Source organism: Pelobates fuscus, chromosome 1 (assembly GCF_036172605.1).
Source record: "Pelobates fuscus isolate aPelFus1 chromosome 1, aPelFus1.pri, whole genome shotgun sequence".
NCBI lineage: Eukaryota > Metazoa > Chordata > Amphibia > Anura > Pelobatidae > Pelobates > Pelobates fuscus.
The window spans coordinates 392,514,580-392,542,544 of NC_086317.1; the positions used below are offsets into that span (position 1 = coordinate 392,514,580).

Genomic DNA, 27,965 nt, shown 5'->3' on the forward strand with positions numbered 1-27,965 from the left:
TAGCAAAGCAGTTAAGTCAAGACACAGGCAACATCACCACTACAGCAAGCTTTTAACCCCTTAAGGACCAAACTTCTGGAATAAAAGGGAATCATGACGTGTCACACACGTCATGTGTCCTTAAGGGGTTAAAGAGTATCTTTTTTTTTTTTTTTTTTTTTTTAAAGTTCTCAAAACCATTTCATATAACAAAAAACAAAATATCAGTAATAAGTCACCAACAATAAGCCACAACTTTATTAAATCAATAGAAATAGTATAAATCTCGATTTCAGCTGCACCGACCCACGAGCAAGACGAAAGGAGATCTTCCTGCAGACCCTCACATCGTCAACTCCTACATTTTGGTTAAAAATAAAAAATAAAGTTATGAAGTTATACGCGTATGAATATTGAAAATGTTAGTTTAACTTTCATTCTTATGAACTCAAATCAACTTTATTTTAACATGCTACTTTCATTTTCTATACTGCCCTTTGACCAAATACATTTATTTAGCAGCAAAATGGTAAAGGGTTTACTGAACCTCTTAACCGATTGATAGTTAAAATTGAGATGCTAAAATGTAAAGATACTGTGTAGTTATATATATATATATATATATATATATACACGTATATATTTATTTATATAGATATATTATTTCGTTCTACGTGTATTGAGATATATATATATATATATATATTTTAATATCACCTAGAGGTAGTATGCATAAAAGTTTTCTGGTCTTCGTTATTCAGAACAAACACACACACAAAAAAAAAAAACCATATATACAGAATGTAGAAGAAGAGGATACATCTAGATATGAGAGAATTAATATGCCATGGGTCACTACAGATTGAATACTGGTTAAATCTGTATACACAACACCACACTTACCATGATAGCATTTACTATATCATTGCTGTTATTCTTAAGAGCGCGTACAGCTTTCGCCCTGGATACATTAGCCTGTGACATAACAAGCTCAATATCCTTTACTTCCACACCTGTCTCATCAACCTAAAAGTAAATATAAATAAAATAAAGCCCAGTCATTTAACAAGCAAGCTGGATTATACATAACATGAAAGATACGGGTTTAAAAATTACAATGTAAAAATATGAACACTATATTATTAGATGTTGTAGATCGCATTACACATAAGGTTTTAACTGCCCGCTCACCATGAATTTCCATTACAAAACTCACCTCTTCCTCTTCGCTCTCCTCCTGTACTGTTGGAGTTTGTGTGTTTTCCTGGATGTTTGATACAGCCTCACCCTGTACTTTGAATTTTTCTGCAGCTGCCAGTTGGGCTTGTTGTGAGAGATCCTCAATCTGCAAAGTACATAGATTGTACAATATAGTAAAAAGGTATATGGTAACAGTGTTTGAAATGGAAGCAGAATTTAGGCAACACTTGCCAGTCAACAGTATAAACATTTATTTTGATCAAGTAGCTAAAGAACACTTGGCATCTTCGAATAATAATCTGAACATAATGTTCATAATGTCTATAACATGACAATTTCTAACCCAAGTCTCTTGAAATTTTGTGTGATGATAGAGAAATTGAGTGTTGCGTAACATGATGTCTTGCGTAACATGATGACGACGACTATCTCATGGTCTGGTGTTCATATTTATTTTAATTACCAATCTAATGATAAACATTCAAAAATCTTCTCCAAAAGTATTTAAACTACAGATATGGAACTTGTGACATGAATTCACATTTAGTTCATTTGAACAGATGGCTTTATGGGCATATTTGATTGTGTGAAAATATTCAATGATTTTCTCTTCTACCACAATTGTTCATAATGAGGGAATACTAAACTCAAGTTGGCGGCTGTAAGCCACTAGCTATTTAGGTGTCCTTCAGTACCATAAAACGTACATTTCATTATTGAAATAATTTATTAGACATCTTTACTCAACAGCAGAAGTTCCAAAAGGTAACATGGGAGCTAATTAATGCCCACTTCAAAAAATAATTAAAATGGGAGAAGGGAAATAAAGTTTAACTGCTAACACTACGTAGAAATGGAATTTCAAGCTCTTAAAAGAGCACAAGTAGAACTAGCATGACAGTTACACTTTAAATTGTCAAAATATTAACAATATGGATGATTTATGTCAAATATATAGAAATATGGTTTAGGGTCATACTGGATTTCTATAAATGCATTTCTATAACCTTTCCCCCCTCCTCTCTATCAATATCTCTACGTGTGCTCTCATACTTTGCAACATCCAGCTCTTTCATCTAGTCTACGTTTTCACTCCATGCTGGGTTGCTTAGAGGTATCAGAACCTATGTAAAGTAAAGCAAATATTACACACCTTGGCTTCTCCAAAGACAATGTAAGTGTCAGATGCTGGGCTTTTGTATACGTCTGGTTTTGTGATAACGAAAAGAATATTTTTGGATTTTCGGATAGTGACTCTTGTGACTCCAGTGACCTGGCGAAGCCCCAGTTTGGACATAGCCTTTAAAAAAGAAGAATTAAACAATAAGAATATATTTCCAGAAAGCAAAAATATATCAAACTACAGCAGAAAGTGCACAAAGCCAACACATGTTGAGAACTTGCTGCTTCATATTTCTCTATGTGAATATATGAAACCTGGTCTGTGGCTGGATTCTGTACAACCTGTTTACATGCAGCATTGCTAGAGACCAACTGGGTCCCCTTCTCTACTAAATGGTGGAAGGTGGCACTCCTTACTAAGTACTGCTGCTTAAGAAAAAATATGTGCTACACAAGACCTTTATTTTCTTTCCTCTGCTGTGATCATGGTAAGCCGTGTGTTCTAGAACCTTTTGGGGTTACAGGTTTCCGGTTCCAAAACAAAATCACGTAAGGGCACTTCCTTTTAGTATATTGCTTGAACAAGGATTCACTGCATTCACACGTAGAAGCATTAGGTAGAACATGCAGTATATATATATATATATATATATATATATATATATATATCTAAAGAAACAAACAAAAACGACAACAGCATGGGAGAAATGCGAATGTTCCTGTTCAATAAACAGACCATTGGAATATATTCCATTGTAAATCATTACATTTGTGAGATATACATACACATAGGCTAGAAGTAGTTGGAGAGATATAGAATATATATATATATATCTATATCTATCTAACAGCAGGATTAGACTGCAGCAGACCTAGCATGTGTCATAATCAGTATCAGTAGAATCAGACACCAATCAATTGGCTGGTGACTTACTAGGGTCAAAATAGACATGTAATTTTGTTGCATCGAGGACTTCTATTTTATTTATACTCAGTTAAAGCCATTTTATTTAAATTACAAACCCCATCTTGTTTGGCCAGCCACTGAAGAGTACAGTGTTATTACTGGGAAGTTACCATTACCATGTACATTCAATATTTGTATTTTTACCTTTCTTGCTTTCTTTTCACTCCTACTCTGTTTGGCTTTGCTGACGGGTTCTTCATCTATTTCTGCAGCTGCGGCAAGCTGGTCCATGGCAATGGGTGAGGTGTAGAAGAAGAGAAAAAGACAAGACAAAAAAAAATCTAAGACGTTTGATATGTATATGAGACATTACAATTTATAGCACGCCTCCACAACAGATTAACAAAAGCAGCAGTTTAAAATTATCATAATTGTAGCATTTCAGATAAAGTCAATGGTCTTCTGGGACTAATTTTTAAAGGTTACTTCAATCATACTTTTAGCAAGGTTGTGAAACATGTTTTATAATAATAAAATAAAAAAAGTAAATTAAAGAGATGTTTAAAAAAAAAAAAAAAAAAATTATTAAAATGTATTAAAATGTATGCACAATCTAGTTTACCTGTGCCTGCTGTGTGGTGGATTGTGTGTCCTGTTCCAGCTCTGGTGGAGAGTCGTCACTATCAGACTCTGTTCCAGACCCTACCAAAGAAAAAACAATATGAATTTAGATTTATGTACTCATGGTGTGGTGCTGCGGGACTCCAGTGTCTGCATGCCAGTGGTGAAGCAACCTGCGTGATAAGAGTGAAGTGAGGTTAATTCAAACATTGGTGACAGCTGTGCACATTTATAGTAGTCTTAAGATACAACCACACGTAACATTTACTATAAAACAGTCCATGTCACAAGAAAGTAATCTACTAGAGTTCCACCAAATGCATATTTTATTTCAGAGCGTTTTGTGCTCCATGGTTTTGACACCAAGTTTTTACCCTCTATTCCAATTCATGCATGTATGAAAAGATTTAAACAGAAATGTTTTTTATTCTTATATCGATGGGTATGAAAAGATGGAGAAAATACCACACTACCAACGCAATTGTTACAGTAATCTCACCTGGAGCTCCAACTCCACTCTTAAGAAAAGGGTCTACTAAACAAAATGAGTAAGATTAAAGTGAAGCCTCCTTCCACCCTCTGTAAGGGAAACAGAGCAATTCCAGTGTAGGAGTACACTAAAGGCACAATCGCGTCTGTGCAGTTTAGTAGAGGCCCAGACTCTGATCCACTTCTAAGGAGGAGGGCAGTAGGAGCTCACTCTCCTGATGAGCATTTTGAAGGTTTTCTATCCAATCATAGGTGTGATTTTTTTAATTTTAAATTTATTCTTAAGTATACACCATCGATCTTTGACCCAGGAATCGGCATAATACATTTTATCACAATCTGTATATGGATAGACTTTTCATAGACCGTTAAAATGACGGTAAAGCTTCTTTTTTTTTTTTTTTTTTAATTTTAAATACTTTAAAATTATGATACTCATCCTTTTGAGGTTCTCTTACACATATCTACATATGTTTAGAACATAATTTCTTCCCAAATCTCTGCTCCAGGTGAGAATACTGTTACACTTTGGTGTTAGTAGTTTTTACATTAAGTGAATGTTCCCCCATGTTTTTATCTTCTGTCACCCCCCCCCCCCCCCCCAAAATATATTCTTTCAATATTTAGACAATGGAAAACACCAAATGACAGCATAGACAGTCAGTGGTCCTTAACTGGTTAAACTTTGCTTCCAAAAACGTAAAAATGTTTCAGATGCATGGTTTAAAAAGTGTCATTTTAGCACAGAGGAGTTCATTGAAATATAGGTCAGACTTTTGCGCACAACTCCACTTTTAATTTTTTTTATGACAGGACGACAACTAATCATGCCTATTCAGTGATACATATTTCAAGATTGTGATATTACTACCATGTATACCAAAACACATTAAGTAAGTCAAATACAATAAACTATTTAAGTACAAAAGAAAGCCATTAAAAGGGCAGGTCTATGTTAAAGATACAGAAGACTTACATATAGAATAAATAAACCAGAAACATTAAATAACAGGCATTACCAGATGGGATTATATACACCGCTATATTCTGGCATATTCACATGGTCTGTCCTTTTGTATTCACCACCATATCTTTCATTGGGAAAACAAACACGTGCAATTGTAGATAGCGGAAAACTCACTTCCCATTTTAACTTTTATTTGGACAAAAAAAACTCAGGCATTCAGAAATACAAAAACGGAGATACATTTAGGACCAGGGTGAGTACAAGTTAAAAGAAACAAGGTAAATCTACATGTAGAGTGGTTTCTACTGTTTCTTTAATCCAACAATGGAATACAAAGAATCCTAGTAGACCGCACAATTGTTAAAAACAAAAAAACTACAGCAACAAACTACATACAGCATCTTTAAAGTTAATCAAATAAATTATGTATAAAGAGTGACAAGCATTGTGCAAATACCATGTGTCCAGAACACATATTTACAACATTTGTAGTTGATTAGTGACTAAACATGCTGTAAGCGGGTTGATTTCCTTCCACAGTAAGAGCGAAGAAAGATTTTTCCACTTTGAAATAGGTTTGTGCAATCCTTACTTTTAAAGGCATGGTGTCTTAAATTTTCCTTTAAGTTTTAACACCTTTTCATCCCTAAGTGGCTTTGACAATTAAAACTCTTTTATTCTATTGTTTCCTTATACAGGTTCTTTTCTGATCTTTTTGACTTTAAAACTTATAGGGACTACTTTGCCAATATTGTTACTTGTAGGAAATCTATGTAAGACAAAGGGTTAAGCTCAAGGCAAGCTCCAACACAATATAGTATTTTATAAAAAAATTGTTGTTTATGAAATACCAATTTATTTTCATTGGGTGGGGAGTGACAGTGACGCTTTTATCAAGATCTTCTTTCTTTGGGGGGCATTTGATGCATTTAAAGTGACCAGTGTGATTTTGATCCTTGATCCCAAGATTCTTTGAGTACACGTGTGGCATGCATTTCTACACAATGCGCATGCGCAAGACTGTTTTGGCACATTTGGAATTTACCATCTTAATTTTGGGCTTGACGGAAAATAAAGTACTAACAACGGATATCAAAGTTACTAGAACGCACTTTTTGTGAGCAACATAAAACTATAGGTACGATCACCACATAATTGATAATTTTCTCTCACAGTGCTTGTAATAAGCCACCTCATGTGGAATTAGTAAGAGGAAAATGTATTTATTTGCCATTAATGAATTCTGCACCAACGCCTGGCCTCAAATTGAATGTTACAGTGTGTGGCACCATATGTAAATAAGCATTAAGAGGTATAGTCGTGTTTAGGACAATTAAATAGAAAGAAAGTAACCCCTTGTTTCTAGATAGGACAAATTTAAAAACAAATGTTAATGATGTTAGTAATTTCCTAGTGAGCAAAGTGCTACTATACTTCTCAAACACCATGCACTTCACACAGTTAAAAACAGACAAAATACCCTTATCGTTCTTTAACACTGGCTCATTGACAGGAGGAGCGTGGGCCGGTTTTGGAGAAATGACATCGACCAGGATAGGCTGAAATGGAGTCTCTTCAACAGGAACTTCTGGAGGAATCAGAGGTGGCAGGTCGTCCTCTTCAACAGGTATAGGCAGAGGTGCAGGTGTTTTGGAGGTAAGAGTTGGGGAAAGAGGAGTAAGGGGTACAGAGGGTACAGGTTCCTGGGCTGGCGAAGCAGAAGAAGGGGTTAGCTCTTTTGCAGGGCTTAGAGGAACTAGATCTGCAGGAGGCTGAGGAGCAGCAATTTGAGAAGGTACTTTCTCAGCTGTATTAGCTAAAATAAGAGGAGAACAGGACAGGTTAGGAGCAGAAGAGAATGAAAGGTCTGTAGATAAGATTAGGTCACAGTCTGGGGCTGTAGAAGTTGGCATAAGTAGGGAAGTTGCACAAATCATCAGTAGAGAGTCAGTTTGTCTATTACTAGCCACAAGGTTATATGAATCAAGTGGTTCAAGATCATCAGGCAATGAAACAGCAGCATGCTCTGGGGCATAAGTGTCAGTACAGGCAAGTGTGTCATGCTTCAAGGCACCAGAATCAGAAGGGTCAAGTGAAAGGGAGGCTTTTAAATTAGAATCAGTGGCTTTAAGAGAACCAGCAAATGCAAATTGCTTTGAGATGGGAGCTGCCTCAGATGCTGGCTTCAAGGTTGGGACTGGGGAGGGAGCAGCCTTAGAGTGAACTGCCCCAGACACTACCTCTGAGGCATGGGTCATCTCATCGGCAGGAGCCTTCTCAGTATCTGGCTCCAGTTTATTGGTCACCCTGTTGGCAAGAGCTGCTTCAGACAATGGCTTGGGTGTGGGCGCAGCAACAGGAGCAATCTCTAACACTGGCTCTGGAGCTACCTCCTTGGCAAGAGCCTCATCAAGAGATGGCAACAGTACAAAGGCTTCCTCAGCCCCTGACTCAGAGGCAAGGGCCACTTTGTCAATGAGAGCTACCTCAGGCACTGGAGTTGGGGCAAGGACCTGGAACGCCTCAGGAGCAGGCTCAGTTGCCGCCTCTTCAGTGAGAGGAGCCACCTCAGGTGCAGGCTCAGTTGCCGCCTCTTCAGTGAGAGGAGCCGCCTCAGGTGCAGGCTCAGTTGCCGCCTCTGGTGCAGGCTCAGTTGCCGCCTCTGGTGCAGGCTCTGTTGCCGCCTCTGGTGCAGGCTCTGTTGCCGCCTCTTCAGTGAGAGGAGCCGCCTCAGGTGCAGGCGCTGTTGCCGCCTCTTCAGTGAAAGCCGCCTCAGGTGCAGGCGCTGTTGCCGCCTCTTCAGTGAAAGCCGCCTCAGGTGCAGGCGCTGTTGCCGCCTCTTCAGTGAAAGCCGCCTCAGGTGCAGGCGCTGTTGCCGCCTCTTCAGTGAAAGCCGCCTCAGGTGCAGGCGCTGTTGCCGCCTCTTCAGTGAAAGCCGCCTCAGGTGCAGGCGCTGTTGCCGCCTCTTCAGTGAAAGCCGCCTCAGGTGCAGGCGCTGTTGCCGCCTCTTCAGTGAAAGCCGCCTCAGGTGCAGGCTCTGTTGCCGCCTCTTCAGTGAAAGCCGCCTCAGGTGCAGGCTCTGTTGCCGCCTCTTCAGTGAAAGCCGCCTCAGGTGCAGGCTCTGTTGCCACCTCTTCAGTGAAAGCCGCCTCAGGTGCAGGCTCTGTTGCCACCTCTTCAGTGAAAGCCGCCTCAGGTGCAGGCTCTGTTGCCACCTCTTCAGTGAAAGCCGCCTCAGGTGCAGGCTCTGTTGCCACCTCTTCAGTGAAAGCCGCCTCAGGTGCAGGCTCTGTTGCCACCTCTTCAGTGAAAGCCGCCTCAGGTGCAGGCTCTGTTGCCACCTCTTCAGTGAAAGCCGCCTCAGGTGCAGGCTCTGTTGCCACCTCTTCAGTGAAAGCCGCCTCAGGTGCAGGCTCTGTTGCCACCTCTTCAGTGAAAGCCGCCTCAGGTGCAGGCTCTGTTGCCACCTCTTCAGTGAAAGCCGCCTCAGGTGCAGGCTCTGTTGCCACCTCTTCAGTGAAAGCCGCCTCAGGTGCAGGCTCTGTTGCCACCTCTTCAGTGAAAGCCGCCTCAGGTGCAGGCTCTGTTGCCACCTCTTCAGTGAAAGCCGCCTCAGGTGCAGGCTCTGTTGCCACCTCTTCAGTGAAAGCCGCCTCAGGTGCAGGCTCTGTTGCCACCTCTTCAGTGAAAGCCGCCTCAGGTGCAGGCTCTGTTGCCACCTCTTCAGTGAAAGCCGCCTCAGGTGCAGGCTCTGTTGCCACCTCTTCAGTGAAAGCCGCCTCAGGTGCAGGCTCTGTTGCCACCTCTTCAGTGAAAGCCGCCTCAGGTGCAGGCTCTGTTGCCACCTCTTCAGTGAAAGCCGCCTCAGGTGCAGGCTCTGTTGCCACCTCTTCAGTGAAAGCCGCCTCAGGTGCAGGCTCTGTTGCCACCTCTTCAGTGAAAGCCGCCTCAGGTGCAGGCTCTGTTGCCACCTCTTCAGTGAAAGCCGCCTCGGCCACCCTTTTAGAGACCGCAACCTCACATGCCAGCTCCTGGGCAGGGACTGCCTCAGTTGCAGGTTCTGGGGCAACCTCCTCAGCGAGAGCAGTCTCTAATGCAGGCTTTGGGATTACCACAACAGGAGAAGCCACCTCAGGTGCTGGCTCTCTTGCCACCTCATTGGAGGAACTCCCCTCATATGCCGACTTTATGACAGGGGCCCCTTCTTCAGTGACAGCCACATCACATGCTGGCTCCAGGGTGGGGGACGCTTCAGTTTGTGGCTCTGGGGCATGGACCACCTTACAGAAAACCACTTTAAACACTAGCTCCGATGCAGGGTATGCTTCCACATAGCTAGTCTTTAAAGCAGGAGCTACCTCTAGCTCTGAGACAGGAGCCTCTTTCTCACATGTTAGCTCTAACCCTTCTACATCACAAGAGGATGCTGCCTCAAACTCTGGCTTTGGGGCTCTCTCCTCAAAGGAGACAATCTCAGACACTAGCTTTGAGGTCAGTTCCTCCTCACTGGGGACTGACTCAGAGGCAAAGGACACATCAGAAGAAGTGGTCTTAGACACTGGCTCTGCCACATAAACAGGCTCTAGTTCAGCAAAGTAATGGGCCAATTTAGAAACTGTTTTTTGGCAAGCCTCAGAGGCTACCTGAGGATTCTCCAACTCATCAGCATGTCGAACCACCATAGAGCCTGGTCCCTGTGCAGCCTTACAAACCAGGTCACGAGTTTCCTCTGTATGGGTCAAAGCAGTAACATGCATATCATCATCCTCTGAGAAGCCCCTACTAACCAACCCTTCAGCAACGGGCTTCTTGGTCAGGAATGGTGCATCAACCACATCAGATGTTCCATTAGATTCTGGAGCAGCTGAAATATTTGCATTAAGCAAACCAGTTTCAGAAAGAACGACTTCAGTATTTATGATTTCAACTCCAACAAAATTAGTTTCTGTGCTTCCTTCAAACATAGCTTTAGTTCCCACAGCATCAGATTCCATCACTACCAAATCAAGTTCTTTTAAACAGGTATGCATATTTTCATTTGTATTGTCAATGTTATGTGAAGGTTCCTCCATATTTTCTTCTGTATTTAAGGAGTTTATTTTCACAGTAGAGGTAAACATATGCAAGGCATTTTCTATGTTAGTTAGAGGGGTCTGATGGGTTTCCTCTAGAGGATAATTTAGGGGCACTGAGTACATTTGTCTGGAATCAGTCAGGTTAGAAGTAAGCACAGCAGACTGAGTTTCCAATGTAGTTTTGTTTGCTCTACCAACTATAGCATCAGCTTTAAAAGCAATCAAAATAGAAAGGCAAGGCAGAATAGAATCAAACCCAAGGGAGAAAGAAAGGCAAGGTATAAATGTTTAGAACCATGCAGTGCAGTATAGAAAAATAATCAAACATCAACTCTTGAAAGCATAGGGATGGGAGTGTACAGAATCAGTTTTCTGCATAAACATGTCATAACAAGACCAAGGTACTTCAGACTTTTTGCTGGATATATTGTATTCTTAAATTAACCAGGAAGAAATCTAAAAACTACAAGCTTAATGTGTTTTCAAATAATTTCATGATTAAGGAGATTAAAAGGGGGGATCATAAAAACAGTAGTTTCAATTTAAAGGTCTTCTATATCCAACTTAGACTCACTCGTAAGGACCCTTAACTTAAGATATTTAAACTTGAAAAAGATTGCAGATTTAAAAAATAAAATAAAAAAAAAAACACCATACCTCATCTTCCAAAAACCCAATATCCGGAAGATGGTCCGTCACCCTTTGCTTGTCACATAATATATTTATCAAACTGGAAAAATTGTTATGGACCCAAAACATCCACCTTCGACATGCTCTGTAGCAACTAGTTCTTATGAATTTTTTTTATTTCCATGCTTGTGTTTATGTTGTACAAAGGCCATGTGGAAGGCGCATGGGTGGGATAAGCCTATTGGGGTACTTCTGATGTGCCTACAGTTCAGTGGTGGATTACAAACTATGTTGGAACAAAGTCGAATTGTTGACTGGAAAGCTGATGTCAGTCATGCAGTTAAGACATCCAAAAAAAAAAAAATCATCTGCAATCTTTATTAATTTATAGGGTTGGGATACACAGCCTAACCACTTCTACAACAAGACTTTCTTTTCAGTTGGGACAAACAAATCCTATACATTTGATTCTGTGCCTGAGCTAATCAATCTGAACAGGATTTACCTGTGGAATCTTCACTGAATACAATGGTTAAATCCCAGGTAAACAGATTTGTCTGTGCACAGATTAAAATGGTGTTGGATTTGTTTGTCCTAGCTGAAAAGCATTTTTGCACAGGTCTAACAGGTATGAGAAGCCGCAGCTGGGAATTTGGAAGCATTTGGTCAGCAGAAAATCTCTGAAAATCATTCCACAAAGTTGGAACAAAAATGTTAAAAAGGTACTGATGTTAGCATTATGAAATACTAGAGATTATTAGTGGTTAAATCTAAAAGGTTTGTTTTAGGACCACTCCACACCCATAAAGCATTTCAGAAGAATCAGAAGCTTTTCAGTGAAAAGAGGGCAGGAGACTTTCAGAGGCTTCAGCCTGAAGTTTTTTTTTTGGTTTTTTTTATCCCAATGCATGAATAAATATATGTTTTTCATTGGGGTATTTCTACCAAATGTTTAAAATAAAAATTCCCCTGTGGCATATTACTTGATGTATAGGGCATCTCCCAAATTCGTAGCCTTGTTATCTTCTAAATGCACCAAGATGCACTGCTAGAATACCTTATAGCAGCTAAAATCTAAACGTTCGGGGACGGGGCAGAGTGGTATTAAGCTACTTTCTAATAAAATGCCTGCTTTTTTTCCCTGCGTGTAATACACTGGAAGCCCATGGTACAAGTTCTTGGAGTGTCCCGGTGCAGCTGGAGTACCTAAAATTGGGTGATGCTGGGTCCTGGAGAAAGACTGAGACGGAGGCCTACCTGGGAGGAGAGTGAGGCGGACGGCTGCTGCTTCGCTTACTGCCCAGCCAATACACATCAGCAACTTACCCGACGCTTTCCTGGCCACCAACACCCCGCTTTGGACCGGCGGGGGGTTACCCCGGTCCCCACTGAGGAGGCTGCTGCACTACCTATCTGGGGCTGATACACCTGTGCATACCAACCCTTCCCTTAAGATTGACGCAGGACCGCATGGCGCTAGCACATGTCCACGAGAGGGAGAACTACTTGCCAAATATGATCGGCTGAATGCAAGCTTTTGGAAGCAGGGGACCCTAGGGCTGAAGGAACTTCTATCCCAACATCACCGGTGGGTGGAGGACCAACCCTCTGCACCAACTCACAAAGCATCTCCACGGAAGAGCCTTCCTGGGCAGAGAGCCAACAGGGGAAGCAGAACCCCTTACCACCCACACCCTTGGAGAGCTTAAAGGCAGAGGCACCACAGACTTACAGTGTCACTTACATACTCAGAGTTCGGGACAGTGGAGCAGGTGACAGTTCTGTTGCAGGCCTGGGGCGACGTGATATGGGTGCTCCTGCGATCTAACAGCATTGAGCTTTGGCAAATTGAGTCCCTGCCATTACCAAGACAAGGCATGAACTGTACCCACTATACACCTAGTACTATCCTAATGTCCCAGCGAGCACTAATTTAACATAGCTGCAGACCTCGATATGTACTTAGCTGACTGTTCCAGATATACTGCGTTTTCTAATTAAGTTGGCTGGCCTCCCAGGGATATATTCCTCAGTCACATATACCATGATAGGCTACACCGTAGCCACCAACAAAGTCACTCTGATGCCAATTGCAAAAGTTAGTTCTTTTTATGTTAAACTAGTTTTTAATTATGGCTAGTTAGCCTCCTTTAAAATCATTTAGTAGCACACACACAAGCATTTATGACCAACTCCATAAAGTGCGGGTGGCTATTGCCTATTTCATTTAAAATTAAAACCCTAGTTTCTCCTGTAACCAAGCATGGTAATTTAATGCAAACACTTTCCATGATGTCAGTTAGTACCGCCAGCTTCGCTCATTACTCATGTACAACAAACTACTTATAGATTTAACAATGCTGCTGCCCATCCCATGTGTTCCCCATTAAGGGGTTAATAAGCATGTAGGGATGTATATAAAAAATGCCCCTTTCTGTCTCAGAGATATCTTTGCCAGAAGCTCAAGGAAGCAAGGTGAATGGTTAGATTTAGGACCCACCTAAGAGGTCTGCCTTGACGTGGCAGCTGGGCATACCCTCTCATGGCCATTGGAGATAACTAAAAACCTCCATTTGTTTAAATATGCATAGGGATGTGGAAAGAGCGCAGGTAACTTTTTTCCCTTTGGTTTCTACTATATGTATTTTGGCTGATGTGTACTATGGTCGTTGCTGCCACCCAGGAGTAATGAGAGTTTGAGCGCAGGACTTGTTTCTTTGTATTTACTTACAGATTTAGCCTGAGCAGTTCTGCTATCCAAAAAAAAAAAAAAAAGTGTGCTGTCTTTTCATATGCTATGTCTTTGTTTATATCCAACTGCTTTTATGGGCTTGTCAGGGCTGTTGTGGCATTACAAGCAAGAATGTAAATCTAACCACTAAAAAAAAAAAAAAGTTTTTTTTTTAAAAGTTCCTTATTATCTAATCTACTACATGCAACACACTAAAGAGCACAACCACTGCAAAGAGGGAAACATTGCCAACTTACTAAAAGATAAGAGGAAAACTCAAACAAACCAAATTGTGCTTTGTTAGAAATAAAAAGCAGTGTGATCCGTGCAGCAAAAAGATACCTGAAGTTTGTAAATCAGCAGCAAGAACTTTAGCTGCCGTGGGGGCAGCATGAGATATAGCACCTGGAACTGGGAAAACAACAAGATTTATCAGCAGGTAATAGAATCACAAACATAAGCGGTGTTGATATTCAGAATATAAAGACAAGAAACCAATTCAGTACGATTCAGTACAATGGCATGATACTAAGAGATGGCAAGGAAAAATTAATCAGTCTGACAGAACCATGGTTTATAGGTAAAGTTCACTAAGGTCAAGAAGAAGAATCCCCCCACCAACATCAGAATATTAACCACGTCCACTTATTACCATTTTGTTTTCTTGCCCCATCATAGGACATTCCAGACAGATACAACAATGATAGTTGTGGGCATTGCAGTGAATTATTTTTATTTATAAAGCACCAACAAATTATGCAGAGCTGTAGAATAGGTGAACTAAAAAGTAGTCGCAACAAGATAGGTTAGAAGTAAATGAACAGAAGCCGCTGTGGGCCCTGGCAAAGCTTACATTGGAAGAGGAGTGGGGAAAAAATGACAAGAGGTAAGAAGTGATCTACTTTGATTTTGCCATTGCACGTGATACAGTTCCACACATACAGTACAAATTGAAATCAGGTTTAGGTCAGGGGTAGGGAAACTTTGGCACTCCAGATGTTGTGGACTACATCTCTTTCCTGATGCTCTGCTGGCATTATTGCTGCAAGGGTGTTATGGGAAATTTAGTCTATAACATTTGGAGAACCAAAAGGTTACTTACCCCTGGCGTAGATAAAAAAAAAAGCTTGTACTTTTCAAGAACATGGTCTTAAAGAGTGTGTGTATATATTACAGGTCAATGGAAAAATCTTCAATTTGAACCAAAAAATAAAACGAAAATTACTAGGTGCCATACTTTAAGGTTCTGCTGCTGTGCAAGTGGTTAGCCATCCCTGTACAAGACCAAGGTTGCAAACAGGCACAGCAAGATGTACTTCATTCAAGCCCTTGGCCCTATATATCTGGAATTTTAGAGTCAGCACCAGTAGTACATCAGTAGGAGAACTATAGTTTGGAGCTGCAAATGTTTCTTCAGTTTTCCAAAAAAAAAAATTAAAAAAAAAATAGATTTGCTCTAGAATGGAATACACTCGTTCATAACGTAAAACAAATCAAATTACTAATTTACCAAAAAAATAAAGCTAAACCTGTTCTAAACCATATAAAAATATGAATAGATATGTAGTTCTTCCGTTTTTAAAAGGCACATGATTTTCCACTCAAAGGCACACATTTGAGTCTCGGTAGGTACTCCAGACAATACCTGAAGCTTTGCCGTCAGCAATGGAAGCATCAGCCACTGCAGGAGGCTCTGTCTTTGTGGCTAAAGAAAAACAATAAATAAGTCATGCTATACAGACAATCTTCCTTTAGACATCTATAGTGGGTCAGCTGCACAACAAAAATCTGTTAGAATAATTATTTCCAATGTCAATATATTTGCAAGAACAATCAGCTGGACATGTAGCCAACTGAGGTTTTCCCCCCCATTTCAGTGAAATTCCCTACTAGAATGTAAGTTACACAGGACATTTCACAAGGAAGGACTGCTAGAGGGAACGAATTTCATAACATAGCACCCTAGTTAAAGTGTTACCCCAAGCATTATAACTATTACAGCCCTCTATAGTGGTTATGTCAGGAGAACATCGGCCTGCTTCCCCAGTATAGGGACAAACCGTTTAGCAACAGTATGTCCCCTTCCCTTGGTCCCTGCAAGACTGAGGCAGAATCTGGAAGTCTATCCAGTTGTCAGTCATTGGTTGATTGTGTCAGCTGACCACTCTCAGACAATAAATGGCACATAGTGCATGAAAATTTGCAGATAACGGACATCTCGGGACCCTAACCAGGATGCCAGAGGTAGATTTACACCTTCTGCAGCAAGAGGTTAAAGTCCATATGTGCAGTGCTTCTTACTGAAACGCTGCACAAGCAGACTCCAGCCACAATGACCTTAAAAAAACAAACAAAAACACAACAACCCACCTGCCCCCAAAAAACGACACTGAATTGGTCGTGATGCATAGAGTAATCATTTGAATGCAAATTAAGATTGCAAGATGCCACAATAACGTTGTACTCCGTTTCTGACCACTATTTAACCAAACAACGTCAAAATCCTTCTCATGCAATACTGTAATCTGCAACTGCTAAAAAGGAATCTGCATGCTCTACATGCAATGGATTATGTTGCAAAGAAAAACCAAACACTTAATGTGCAGTGGGATTTTCATTAAAGAAAAACTGGAACAATTCATGCAAGACAGATACCTGAAGCCTTTGATTTGGCAACAGGGGGGTTTGGAACTGTTGGGATAGTCGGAGAGGGAACAGTGGCTGCAGCTGGAGGAGGCGGGGGAGAAAAAAAAAATATTCAGAGTTAAACCCCTAAATGGTGGAGTCTCATCACTTTTCAATTAACTTCTAAAAAACCTATTCCAACAATGCAGGGAAGCTGGTTGTTTACCACAAATATTTCAAACAGCCCTCTCTTTGAATTGCTTGGTAACTATGACTGCTCCATTTTGCACGCAAATTCACATGGTTAGTGAGCACTCCACTCAAATACCTGCAACTTTAATCTCAACAACTGGAACATCAGTCACTGCAGGAGGAGGAGATTTTGCTTTAGGAGCTATAGAAAAACAGATTGAAAAGTTATTATATTGTACTATACACACTCACACACCCACCATTGACCATTATACATGTACCCATGCAGCGGAAGAGGGAAATCTGGAATAGCACATTTGTAGAGGAGTTACCATTTGTTTAGTAACAATAACAGCATTCCAGTAGTTCCAAATACTGTAAAAATTATGTTACTTTAGATTAAAAAAATAAAAACCGCAAAAACACTGCATTAGTAAATGTGGCACCAGCACTTGACTGGTCATTGTTTCCTCCTTGGTATTGCCAAACTCTTCGCTACCTTGTCTTTTCAGCTCCTAGAGCTTCAACTTCCAGGGGTTAACTCAACCCCCTCAACCTTGCTTGGACAGTCAGATTTTCTCTGAATCTATCACTTTCCAAAGTTCTTTCTAGGTGTGCCATTAGCAAGGCATTTTACAGCAACTAGAATTTATACAAAAATATGAATAAAGTGTGTTGTTTTTGGGGGATTTTTTTATTGAGGTAAGAAGTACTGGGACAGATCATGCAAAATAGATACCCGAAGCCTTTGATTTAGCAACAGGAGCTTTCGACTCAAAAGAGATAGCAGGTGAGAAAATGGTGTCTGGAGCTGGAGATAAAGGTAGAAAAATACAAAACTGTAAGAGCTGCTCAATAAAAAAAATGGAGGGTTTTGAGCAGTTTCAACCTAAAAAAATAAAGTCTAAAGTACATTTCTTCTGAAATAGCATTTTTGAAACTCGCCAGACTTCTTGATAACCTTTAAAAACAATAAACAAGCCCTTGTCCTTCTGCTGCTCAGAAGGCACATCGGTCAAAGATCTTAGTACTGAATAATTCAGAAAAATAGGATACCTGGGGCCTGAATATCAGCAACAGGGATACTGGTCACAACAGGAACACTTGGGGGAGGGGAAGTGGTGTCTGGTGCTAAAGTTAAAAAAAAATATTTATAAATTCACATGTTGAGAAAAAACACAAGTAGACTTTGCAGTCTCAATATAATAAATTTCAAAAAAGAACCAACCAAGCTAATCCTCTATTTACATTATCTATTTGTAAGCCTGGAACCTCCAGAACACTCCATTGATTTGTCCATGTTTACAAACACAATTTTAATTGTACATCTATGAAAATAAGAACGCAAAAAGACAACTGCATATAGTGATATGGCAACAAAGCATCAGATCTACAGACATGCGTAGAGAAAATGTTTAAGAAAAATATTAGATGTTAGCTGTACAGGCACATTAAGTTCCCCTTTACGATGGTATCGGAGGCGGCTGATCTGGCGCTGGAATCAGTCAAGTATTTTAAAGGGTTAGCTTTTTATTCCCAGCGCTAAAGTGTACCTTTAATGATTCCAAGATAAGCTGATCTGGAATGTACTATATGCATATGTTATTTAGAATGGAGTTCTAGAACAAGGAACTACAGGATAGCTATGCGGATAATATTACAGCTATAAAGTGTCCAGTAAAAGAAACGCAACCCAAATGATTAAATGATTCTGTATAGCACAATCCATGCTAAATATCCAGTTCCCACTACAGTTACTTTTTTTGGTTGGAATCCTTATATTTTGGATTTAATAATTTCAGTGTGTATATATGTAAATAAAAAAAGGTTACCAGTTATTAAAAGCAGTGGTGACAATCTGTTTTCTAGAAAAGAATAAACAGTTTAATCTATGGATGTGTAAGTTGTAATAATCAGTTTAAAAATATTAGACATTCTGAAAAGAGGCCAGGAGAGTTATTGACAACATGCTGTTCTTCATGCAGTTTACTTGGTCTAAATACCTGGAGTTTTAGAATCAGCAGCAGGTACATCAGATGCCACATGGGCATTGATAGGAGGGGAACTGGATTTTGGAGCTGAATAAGAAACATTTCTTCAGTTGAAGCATATGACTCATACTTTTAAAAAGGGCAGTAACAATCATTTAATTCAACAACCTACTCCAGGGAAGCAGAAAATGAAATTATTCCTATTTGATACTCCTTTACAACAGAAGACAACTCATTCAAATGGGGGTTCCTTAGGTTATGACAGAAACACACATGACGTTTTGGTTATTCACATGTGTACGATTTTCCACTCATATTCACATAGATGGTTGTTAATGAGTACTCCAGACAATACCTGCAGCCTTATCAGTGATGGGTGCATCAGCTGCTGCTAGGGAAGATTGTTCCTTTGTGGCTGAAGAAAAATTGACAAGTCATTATGGAGCAGTAATTCTGTAGGAAATACCAGAACCATGGGCATCTGGAAAGCATTTAATACCTTCTATTAGGCGGAGATATATTATTTATGAAAGACTGATCAAGATTGTGTTTGGATTTCACTAGAATTCCAACACAGTTCATAGATACCACAAGACAGAAATGGGGACTTCGTCTTAGAAGGTAAAGTTACTGTTCACATAAAGATGCATACTTTAACTCAAAGATGTTAAAGGCATTTGTTAAAGGTTATATATTTTGCTTTTAACAAAGTTACATAGTTTACAAAAACTCTCTCCCCAAAATTTAAGAACTAAATGAACAATGTAGCTTGCGTCTGAAGCTGTATTTGTGTTTGCTCGTGCAAAGTGGATACCTGAAACCTTTTCTTCGGCAACGGGGGCTTTTGGCACTGCTGGGATAGTAGGAAGGGGAACAATGTCTGGAACTAAAGAAAGATGGCAAAGTTTGCAAAGGAACAAAACACATGACAGAGGTTAGATTGTCAGTGTCACCCTTACAAAAAGCAAAAAAACAAACATAATGTTGCCCAAAATGACATACTGATCTCAATTGAGTAAAAAAAAAAAAAAAAATATATATATATATATACTGCTCCTTAACATAAGGTACTTAACTAAAAAGGGGGTAAGACCACAAACATTAAGGCTTAAAGGACATCTAAAACGTCTAAGTATATACACCTTTGAAGTCACCTCAGTTCCTGTGATTTGAACCTCATCTCTGCCTTTGCTCCAGCCCCAACCCACAGATATCACACTTAAAAGTCTAACTTCCACAATGAGCCATGCAGACAGCTGTGCTGTGTGTGGAAAAGCGGTGTTCGACACACATGAACATCAATAACCTTTCTTTTAAGTCCTTCCTGTTCCTTTGAACAATAAAAAGGAAAGATTTTTGGACAGCCTCCTAGCAGCACAAGAGCTGCCAAGCTGTTGTGTCAATGGTATTGAAGTTTCTCTTTTTAAAAATGGTATCAAAGGAAATTTAGTCCACAATAACTGCAGTGTTAAAGGTTGACCACACAGGCCAAGCAAGGTACTGCAATCAGACACAGCAGGAACTGTTTTTTTTTTTTACATAAACTCTAGTTCAAAAATACCTGGAGGTTTGGAGTCAGCAGCAGGTGTGTCAGGTGCTATGGGAACATCAGTGGGAGGGGTGCTTGATTTTGGAGCTGAAGAGGAAACATTTGTTCTTCAGTTAAATGTCTACACACATGGCCTGCGAAGATGCACTTGTTTCAAAAGGCTACCTCACCCACGTAAATGACAACTTACTCTGGTAATGTAGGAAACTGGAAGAAAAACCTCTCAATAGTCCTGACAGGTCATCAATATTAGTCATGATTTAACATGTAACATGCAAATTCACGCAGTTGTGGTTTAGTGAGCACTGCATTCAAACATATACCTGAAACTTTATCATCAGCAATGGATGTATTAGCCACTGCAGGAGATGATTTTGCCTTTTGAGCTGAAGAAAAATGGAATGAAATGTTATTTATTTTTTTAAAAATACTATTTTTAGGCCATTAGCTAGAGATGCATCAATGAAAATCTGGGATAATTCATTAACATGCTCATACCAATTTTTGGTCAAAATAGATGGTTTGACAAATGGCCAGAGCTACTAGTTTAAAATATTTTGGCCTGACGTTTGCTATTTCCTGGTGGATTCCCAAACAATTTCCAGTTTAGAATTCAAACACTTGAGGAGAGCTACAAAACACAAATTTTAATATGTGAGGATCGGTAAAAGAAATGAATGACCCAATATAGCACCCTATTTAAAAATTCTAGGGAGACTAACATGGCACGTTATAGATGCCTTCAGTTCCATCTAGTCCATCCAGTCATTACTCAACCAAGAAGCCACATAAATGTACATTTACCAAAGGAATATGCATGCTCCCCATGCAATAGATCAAGTATTTTACACAGGTGTATAAATCTCAACAACTCATGCAAAATTGGTACCTGAAACTTTTGATTTGGGAACATTGGCTTTTGGAACTTTTGGTTTGGCAGCCTGAGATTTTGAAACTGCAGGGGTAGAAGGATTGGGAACAGTTTCTGTAACCGAAGGAAGAGGTAGAAAAACCATAAAGAACAAACTGCCTACAAAAAGTATCCCAAAATAAAAATACTTAAAAATGAGTAGGTGTAAGGATAACCCACAAGACTGTCAAAGTAGGAAACAATCGCATGACATGATAGGCCATATCAAGTGTACAGAACGCTATTGATACAAAAGATGGGAAGAAGCCACGTTGGGAAAGAACACCTCAGTATTCCTATATCCTCATACTGTGAGCTACCAGTGCACTCTAGCAACACCTGTTGCAGCCTTGCTCAAAATTGTAGGATATTGTGTGCAACATGGGTGCACACGGACAATCAAACTTGCCATTGCTCCAAAATTGTGGTCTTTAAAATGCCTGAAAACATTATGAATAATGTTCATAAACACACCACTACCCACAACAGCCAGACCTCAAAAAACAAATCACTAGCATTTAACTATTTCAGAACAGTCTGAAAGCTGGTTATTAACAAGTCACTAACAAGTATTGGAAACTTGATTATAATCTACATGTAGAATCTAACTCATGCACAGCTCCGGTTATTGGGTGTTTATTTTCCAGGCAACCTCACACAGATGAGGGTTAGTGAGCACTTTAGACAATACCTGCTGCTTTACTATCAACACTGGGTGCATCTGCTGCAAGTGGGGATTTTGTCTCTGTTGCTGGTAAACAAAAAACACAGGTTGATAATTTTTTTGTAAACGTCATATCACTAGACATGCATCAATTAAAATCTAGGATGACAATGAATTTCACAAAAAAACCTTGAGTGTCGAAAGTGGAGTTATTTCAACATACAGTTCGTTAAATGCACTCTGCTAGAGTATGGAAATTAAACTTGCATAAAATGTTACTTATTTCAATTTTTGAATTAACATTTTATTTTAAGAATGATTTATGCCTACTTTATTTCGATTCTATATTTAAGCAGTATAAAACATTCAAATTCAATGAGGTTAACTGCATGCATGTTTGGTGAAGGAGGGGGGCAGGACATTGTGGATTAATTTATTCCAACTAAAAAAAAAAACCACAACATATTGATACCTGGTGCGTCAGGAGATATGACAGGCGCAGGACTAGATTCTGGAGCTGTTTGATGATTAACATATGAGAAGAAAACCAATTAAATTTGTTTTATTCCTCCCCTCCCCCCCAACACATCATGAGCTGTAATTTAAGATATTTGCCAAAGGATGGCAAATAATGTAACAGTGTCTATTAGGAGGTTTTATTTTTTGTTTTAATAGCCACAATATATAAAAAATGTAAGGTGTTGAAGGTAGTTACTTGTATGTTCTTTGCAAGTTTTTTGGCAAAGGATTACTCAAAGGAGAGGTTTCCCAATCTGGTGGAACCCAAAAGGAGACATCATTTACCCGGACAGCTCTCTTATTTTGGTGCCACCACCACCCCTTCTGCCATGAGCTGATTAAGTGGTGTAAGAGTACAAAACTGGGGTCTATGAACAAACTTGCATATATTTTACACACGCACAATGAATTTTAAGAATTGCAAGATGTGTATACTAAAAAAAAAAAAAAAAAAAAACTCATCTATAGCAGTAGGCAGAGCTTCAAACTATGAAGTTATACATAATATCTTGATTGCACTTGAATTGCCAAACAGGCAAATTGTTCATAAAGATTCTAGATTTCTGAATAACTCAAAAGTGATAGTGCTACCTAAAAATTGAAGATCTAAAGGTTTCAGAAATTTTAGCCATGAGAAACAAGAATGTATAATTTCATACAAAGCAAGAGCTATAACCAAACAGCCTCACATGTTACTAAAATCTATACCCTTGCTACAAAACCCCAAGATCAGTCAGCAGGCACAGCACACTGTTAGTTGTGGGAGGCAGGTATATTGCAACCATCATACCTGGAACAGGAGGAGGAGGAGGAGAAGGTGCAGGAGCACCAGAGGAAAGCGGCTTAGCATCTGTAGCTAAAGAGTGACAACAGCATATTATTCAAGGTTACTTTGAATGTTGTAAAGGTGCTGAAATTGTAAATTACTCTAAAGAACACATAAGAAAAAAAAATAAAAAAAAAACACACACACAAACATTAAATCTGCCTGCAATGGTTGGAGGCCATGATGGAGGGGGCACTATAGTGCTAGGAAAACAAGTTTGTTTTCCTAGCACTAAAGATTCAATTCTTAAAGGGAAACTAAACAGACCGCTACTCCCTTCCTATCCATTGCATTCAACATGTCTGCACATTGACATTTGATTTACTCAAGTAAAAGATCAAGCAACTATAAATGTTGCTTCAAATTTTTACATTTGATGAAAACAAAAGGGAAAAAAAAAATGTAGAGGAAACAGTATTGTGGGCAGTTACAAAAGCAGATTTTATACAGATGACTAGACAGCATTCAGCTGCACAATTAATGGTCTGGCTCAGCACTTTCCTCTCACAGCACATTAGCAAATGCCAAGGGTGGAGGGAGACTCCTGTCAATACAGTACTGGAGAGCATTTTAAAGTTGAGATGTAAAGAAAACAAATGGAGATACACAAGATTACCAATTATAACACCACAGAACATCAAGCAGACAAGTCCTGGGGAGCTTTTGACAGAACAAGATTGTTTTTTTTAAATAACTAAAATCCAGTATAAATTAAAGAAGCTATATATAAAATCTAGAAGACTAATAATGAACAGCATACATTTGGTTAGAAATAAGGACTTTAGCACCTGTTTACAATGCCTCTGTAGCAATTCCAATAGTACATGGACCAAAGAAGATTCTCAATAAAACAAAACATAAAGACAACCAAATTGGGAGAAAACAGCCATAAAATATATACACATTTTCTCCACCTCATAACTATTTGACAAGGTAAACAACTGAGATGTGAATGCTTAGAGGCTTACAGTTGCTTTGTGCAAACTTTGTTACAACTTTTAAAGCCAGTCAGCTGAGAATGTGTGTGTGCCACTACACACATCTATATATATTTAATATAAATGCCAGGTAAGTCGCAGAGAAGAGCTCATTAAAATGTAAGCGATTTTAAGGGTAGTGTACATAGGTTTTTCCATTATTGACAAGAGTGTGTGTAAAATTATATCAGTTTTACGCACACCATGTTTGACTGCACACCGTACTAAAGGTGAACACAAAAATCATGAGTTTTCCACCTTTCTTCAGTGTGGTGATTGGAAATCTTAATGTGCATAATTATAATATTGCATACCTAGCAAGAACTGTTCATAGACTAGTGCAATGATGAATAAACCTGCTTCAACAGTGTTAAATTTTAGGGAACCTACCTGACTTCTCTAAAGAGGCTTCAGCCGGTTTAGCCTCAATCTGAGAAGCTCCATTTGCCACCTCGGATTTCTGGGTGACAGTTTGTTTCTCCTCAGCAGCAGGAGCCGCCACTTGTGCAGGAGCAGCAGCCTCTTCTCCAGAGGCTGAGGGAGAATTTGCTGTAACATCAGGAGCACGTGAATATCTTGCTTGAAACACCATGGATTAGTCCCACAATGGCATTTAAATATGTACACAAAAAGGCCTTTCCAAGAGGATAACAGATGGCGTGCATTTTCAACTAATAACTGCGTACTGCCCTTTTCTATATAGGTCATACACACAAAATATTAATGCCAATTATCTCTTTGAATTCCTGACTTATGCAAAACACCTTGCATAGTTACAATTACAAAACTGTAGCGTTGCATTACAAATACGGTGATGCATTTTAGTTTTGAGCCTAGCTGTTGATTCTCTTGTGATCTTTTACTTCAGTACCAACTCATTTTAGCCTAATCTCCAGTAACCATAAACATGCACCAAAATGCCAGAAGCTTGTCTGCATCATGCATGAGTGATGGTCTCCAATGGAAATGCCGACTATACTGTATTATGTCTGAACGTCATACATACATACATACATACACAGCTCTGTATAATGCTGTACCATGCTTTCTCCTACCACAACATTGTCACTTTCTTATATTATGTCACACCCTGCAAACACTATTGCAGTGTTTGCTAGGATTACATTTATGCAGCACAAGTAAGATATCAACTTACCTTAAATCTGCTGCATGAACTGGGGAGTGTGCGCTACTATGGAATTGCCTTTCTACAAAAGGCACAGAAATGCATTGGATGCAAGTAAACTTCAATGTCCATGAGTCCCTCAGTATAATTTGCAGGGCAATGGGTGTGAGAAAGGGGACACATGAGAGCACCTTTCTCAAGATGGAGTTCAATATCACTTGTTTGTGTGGACAATTGACATCAATGAAAACACTAAACCATCAGTTGTCATCGAGTTACCAGTTGTATGTGTTTATTCTTCATCGGTTGTATAAAAAACACATGTCAGTATCAAACCACAGGTCGAGTGTTAATTGTATCCCCTTTAAAAACAGACAAAAGCAAAGGAAACCTGCATCCCAATGCCACATTTGAGAGAAAACGTATGGATAAACAAAATAAATGCACTGGTTTGTTTTAAGAAACTAAAATGTGTTAAATGAAAGGCAAACAAAAAAGAAAAGCATTAGTGTTCCACGTTCCCTGATTCCACAAATCTGAACAAAAAAAATCATCTACTACACTGTACCTGGTAAACATTCGACATCAAATAAGTAAATAAAACATATTTTTAGCCCAAGGACTGTCATTTTCATTCCAAGGATAGCACTGACAACCTGGATCTGTCAAGGATAGATGGCTGCATACTGGAGTTTTGGAAAGTGATGTAGAGTGATACAAATCACTTACCCGTCTCAACCTGAGGCTGGTGGAGTTCCTGCTCTGCAGCTGGGACGGTTTCTGTGGCTTCACCAGGCATTTCTAAAAAGGGGAAAAATAAATTTAGATCTGATAGATTAAATTTGCTTTCAAAAGCCATACTAAATACACACTTGTTTATAATTTGCTGCTGGGTTCCCTAAAAACGTAGGTCACAACCCCAAAAATCTATTAATCTACCGGTACTTAAAATTGCAATGCTTTTAACGTTTGATAAGAGGGAGTTTAAGAGACTGGGCCAGCACAATCATTTACTTTTATTTCAAAACACAAAAGCATGTATTCATGTGAGGAGACAAAAACAAATAGGTTTACAAAACCTGAGCCCACAACATGTGAAGTTCCTTAAATCTAGCAATACATTCCTACATCTTAAGGCAGAGATGATCCTTACCAAAGTAAAGTCCATCCATAGGGCATGGATATCAGATTATGTTCGGTATTTATATGGAGACATATTAGACAATAACAAAATGTTGCGGTAACAGGTTGATGAGAACTATACTCAAACGAGCTTTCATACATTAAAACATATGGAACTGACTCCCAGTTAAATATAGATTTAAATTACATGAATGGCAGTTCAATAGCTGAAAAGCAAAATGTTCCCTTTCTCAGACAAACCACGGGAGCTCGTTAACTTTGGCTCAGGCTCCTGTGTATTTTACTTATAGATACATGTACACTTTTACAGCTTTAAAATAAAACGTTTGTTCCCAAATAAGCCTGTCTCCTTAAAACTAGGTGAATCTCAATTCCTGCAATAAAAGATGTGTAGAGATGACCACAAGCGAAGTAGGAAGTATGAGAGTCATGTTGGCTGAGCATGACAGGTGCTGCAGCCAACAACTCTAGATAAAACCCTCAAAAAAAAAAAGTTTAATAATGTGACTAATAATGATATACACTCAGAAAAGTCTAAATCAATTAAAGACTGGAAGTACAATGAAAATGTTATTTGAAAAATTGTTTAAAACTCTTGTGTTTACAAGACAAAAAAAACCTGTCACCATCAGCAACACTTTTGTAAATGTATTTGGCAATTGGGAATATACATTTTTGTATGTTACATTTCCCAAAGACTAACAAACTGGAGCCTTTATGTCATGTTTAGACCAGAGAGTAAGCCATGAAAGATTTATACAGGCAAAGAGTATTCTCAAACAGCATAAGTTACGCTTTAGTACAAGACCCTACATGTCTGACAGATTTTATTTCAGAGCAAAGAGTTTGGGAGACCAGTAAGGATTAGTGAAGAGGTTTCGCAATACTTGCAGTAGAAAGACTCCTTTGGTACAGAGTTTAAATGGATGGCACACTACTAAAAGAATAAAAACTTATTCCAATAGGTGAACAGCAGTATAGTCTAATTGTCAACAACTGAGAGAGCACAGAAGTGGCATGGCTACAGTCAGTGGGATGATGCAGAAAGTTTCTAAGGCACAATACTGAGAGGGGTGCAGTGCCCCATATTTTATAAAGAAAGGGCACCTGACGCCAAGATACAATGTTACAGAGAGCACATTGACCTAGGCTTTATGGAATGGACACCAGACGCTCTAAGATACAATTGTATCAGGACACTCAACTTTCCTGTGACCAGGAGTCATGTGGGACACAGAGGGAATGGCAGAGTCTGTGTAGGCCACTGCCTGGGAGACCATGTTGTTAGACCCACAGCTCCGCTGCCCCTTTAACAAAAGGCAGCATGCGGCGCCCCGTACGGAGCACGTAGTGCGCACAGTCTCCTACTAGAGCTCGGAGGACCCAGCAGCCTCTCCCCTCGCTCTCCATGAAGTGTCCCAGCTCCATCCCATGCCCTCTATCTCGGGGTCTGCCCACCGGCCCTCGCCCATACACGTACTGCCCCAGACATGACACCCTCCTCTGCCACCCCGTACCCGCCACTGGCCGCTGTGCCCGCGGGACACGGAGGATGGCAACGGATAGAGCGAGAGATACTCACTGTGTGAGGGGTTCAGATCCAAGATGGCTGAAGAAAGAAAGCACAAGTCTGTCTGCTTCCGGGATAGCGAGGCGTCAGTGAGAATTGCTTCCGGGTCCCGCGAGTGTGCCTCACCTGCTGTGTTGGGGGGGTGGGGGCAG

The 27,965-nt window shown here is 39.7% G+C and overlaps 1 protein-coding gene across 3 annotated transcripts; it reads right to left on the bottom strand.

Moving 5' to 3' along the window:
• Positions 1–210: 210 nt before the first annotated feature.
• Positions 211–27,930, bottom strand: NACA (nascent polypeptide associated complex subunit alpha). 3 transcript variants are annotated; one of them, XM_063427140.1, is made up of 25 exons: positions 27,826–27,930; positions 25,830–25,901; positions 24,365–24,523; positions 22,962–23,027; positions 22,125–22,169; positions 21,680–21,739; positions 20,968–21,069; positions 20,402–20,464; positions 20,091–20,165; positions 19,344–19,415; positions 18,885–18,944; positions 18,542–18,616; positions 17,595–17,669; positions 17,278–17,349; positions 16,675–16,740; positions 16,377–16,448; positions 15,367–15,426; positions 14,064–14,132; positions 6,766–7,101; positions 3,831–3,910; positions 3,413–3,490; positions 2,333–2,479; positions 1,196–1,324; positions 883–1,005; positions 211–337 (listed from the first exon to the last, which is right to left on the bottom strand). In XM_063427140.1, exons 2-25 carry the CDS (start codon positions 25,897–25,899, stop codon positions 323–325), a joined length of 2,169 nt encoding a protein of 722 aa, XP_063283210.1. In that variant the 5' UTR covers positions 25,900–25,901; positions 27,826–27,930; the 3' UTR covers positions 211–322. The 3 variants fall into 3 exon arrangements, with proteins under 3 accessions (XP_063283210.1, XP_063283218.1, XP_063283224.1); XM_063427148.1 differs by lacking the exons at positions 6,766–7,101; positions 14,064–14,132; positions 15,367–15,426; ... (11 more) ...; positions 22,125–22,169; positions 22,962–23,027 and having other exon boundaries at positions 27,826–27,927; XM_063427154.1 differs by lacking the exons at positions 6,766–7,101; positions 14,064–14,132; positions 15,367–15,426; ... (12 more) ...; positions 22,962–23,027; positions 24,365–24,523 and having other exon boundaries at positions 27,826–27,925.
• Positions 27,931–27,965: the final 35 nt, after the last annotated feature.

Bases quoted from the DNA above. Each gene is read 5' to 3' on its own strand.
- NACA (XM_063427140.1), bottom strand. From the start codon at position 25,899: ATGCCTGGTGAAGCCACAGAAACCGTCCCAGCTGCAGAGCAGGAACTC. The intron at 19,416-20,090 runs GTATTTTTGAAC...ATCTTTCTTTAG, and splicing joins TGCTGACTCCAAACCTCCAG to TTCCAGACATTGTTCCCCTT. The intron at 17,670-18,541 runs GTATTTAGACCA...TTTTAACTTTAG, and splicing joins TGCTGATTCTAAAACTCCAG to CACCAGACACCACTTCCCCT.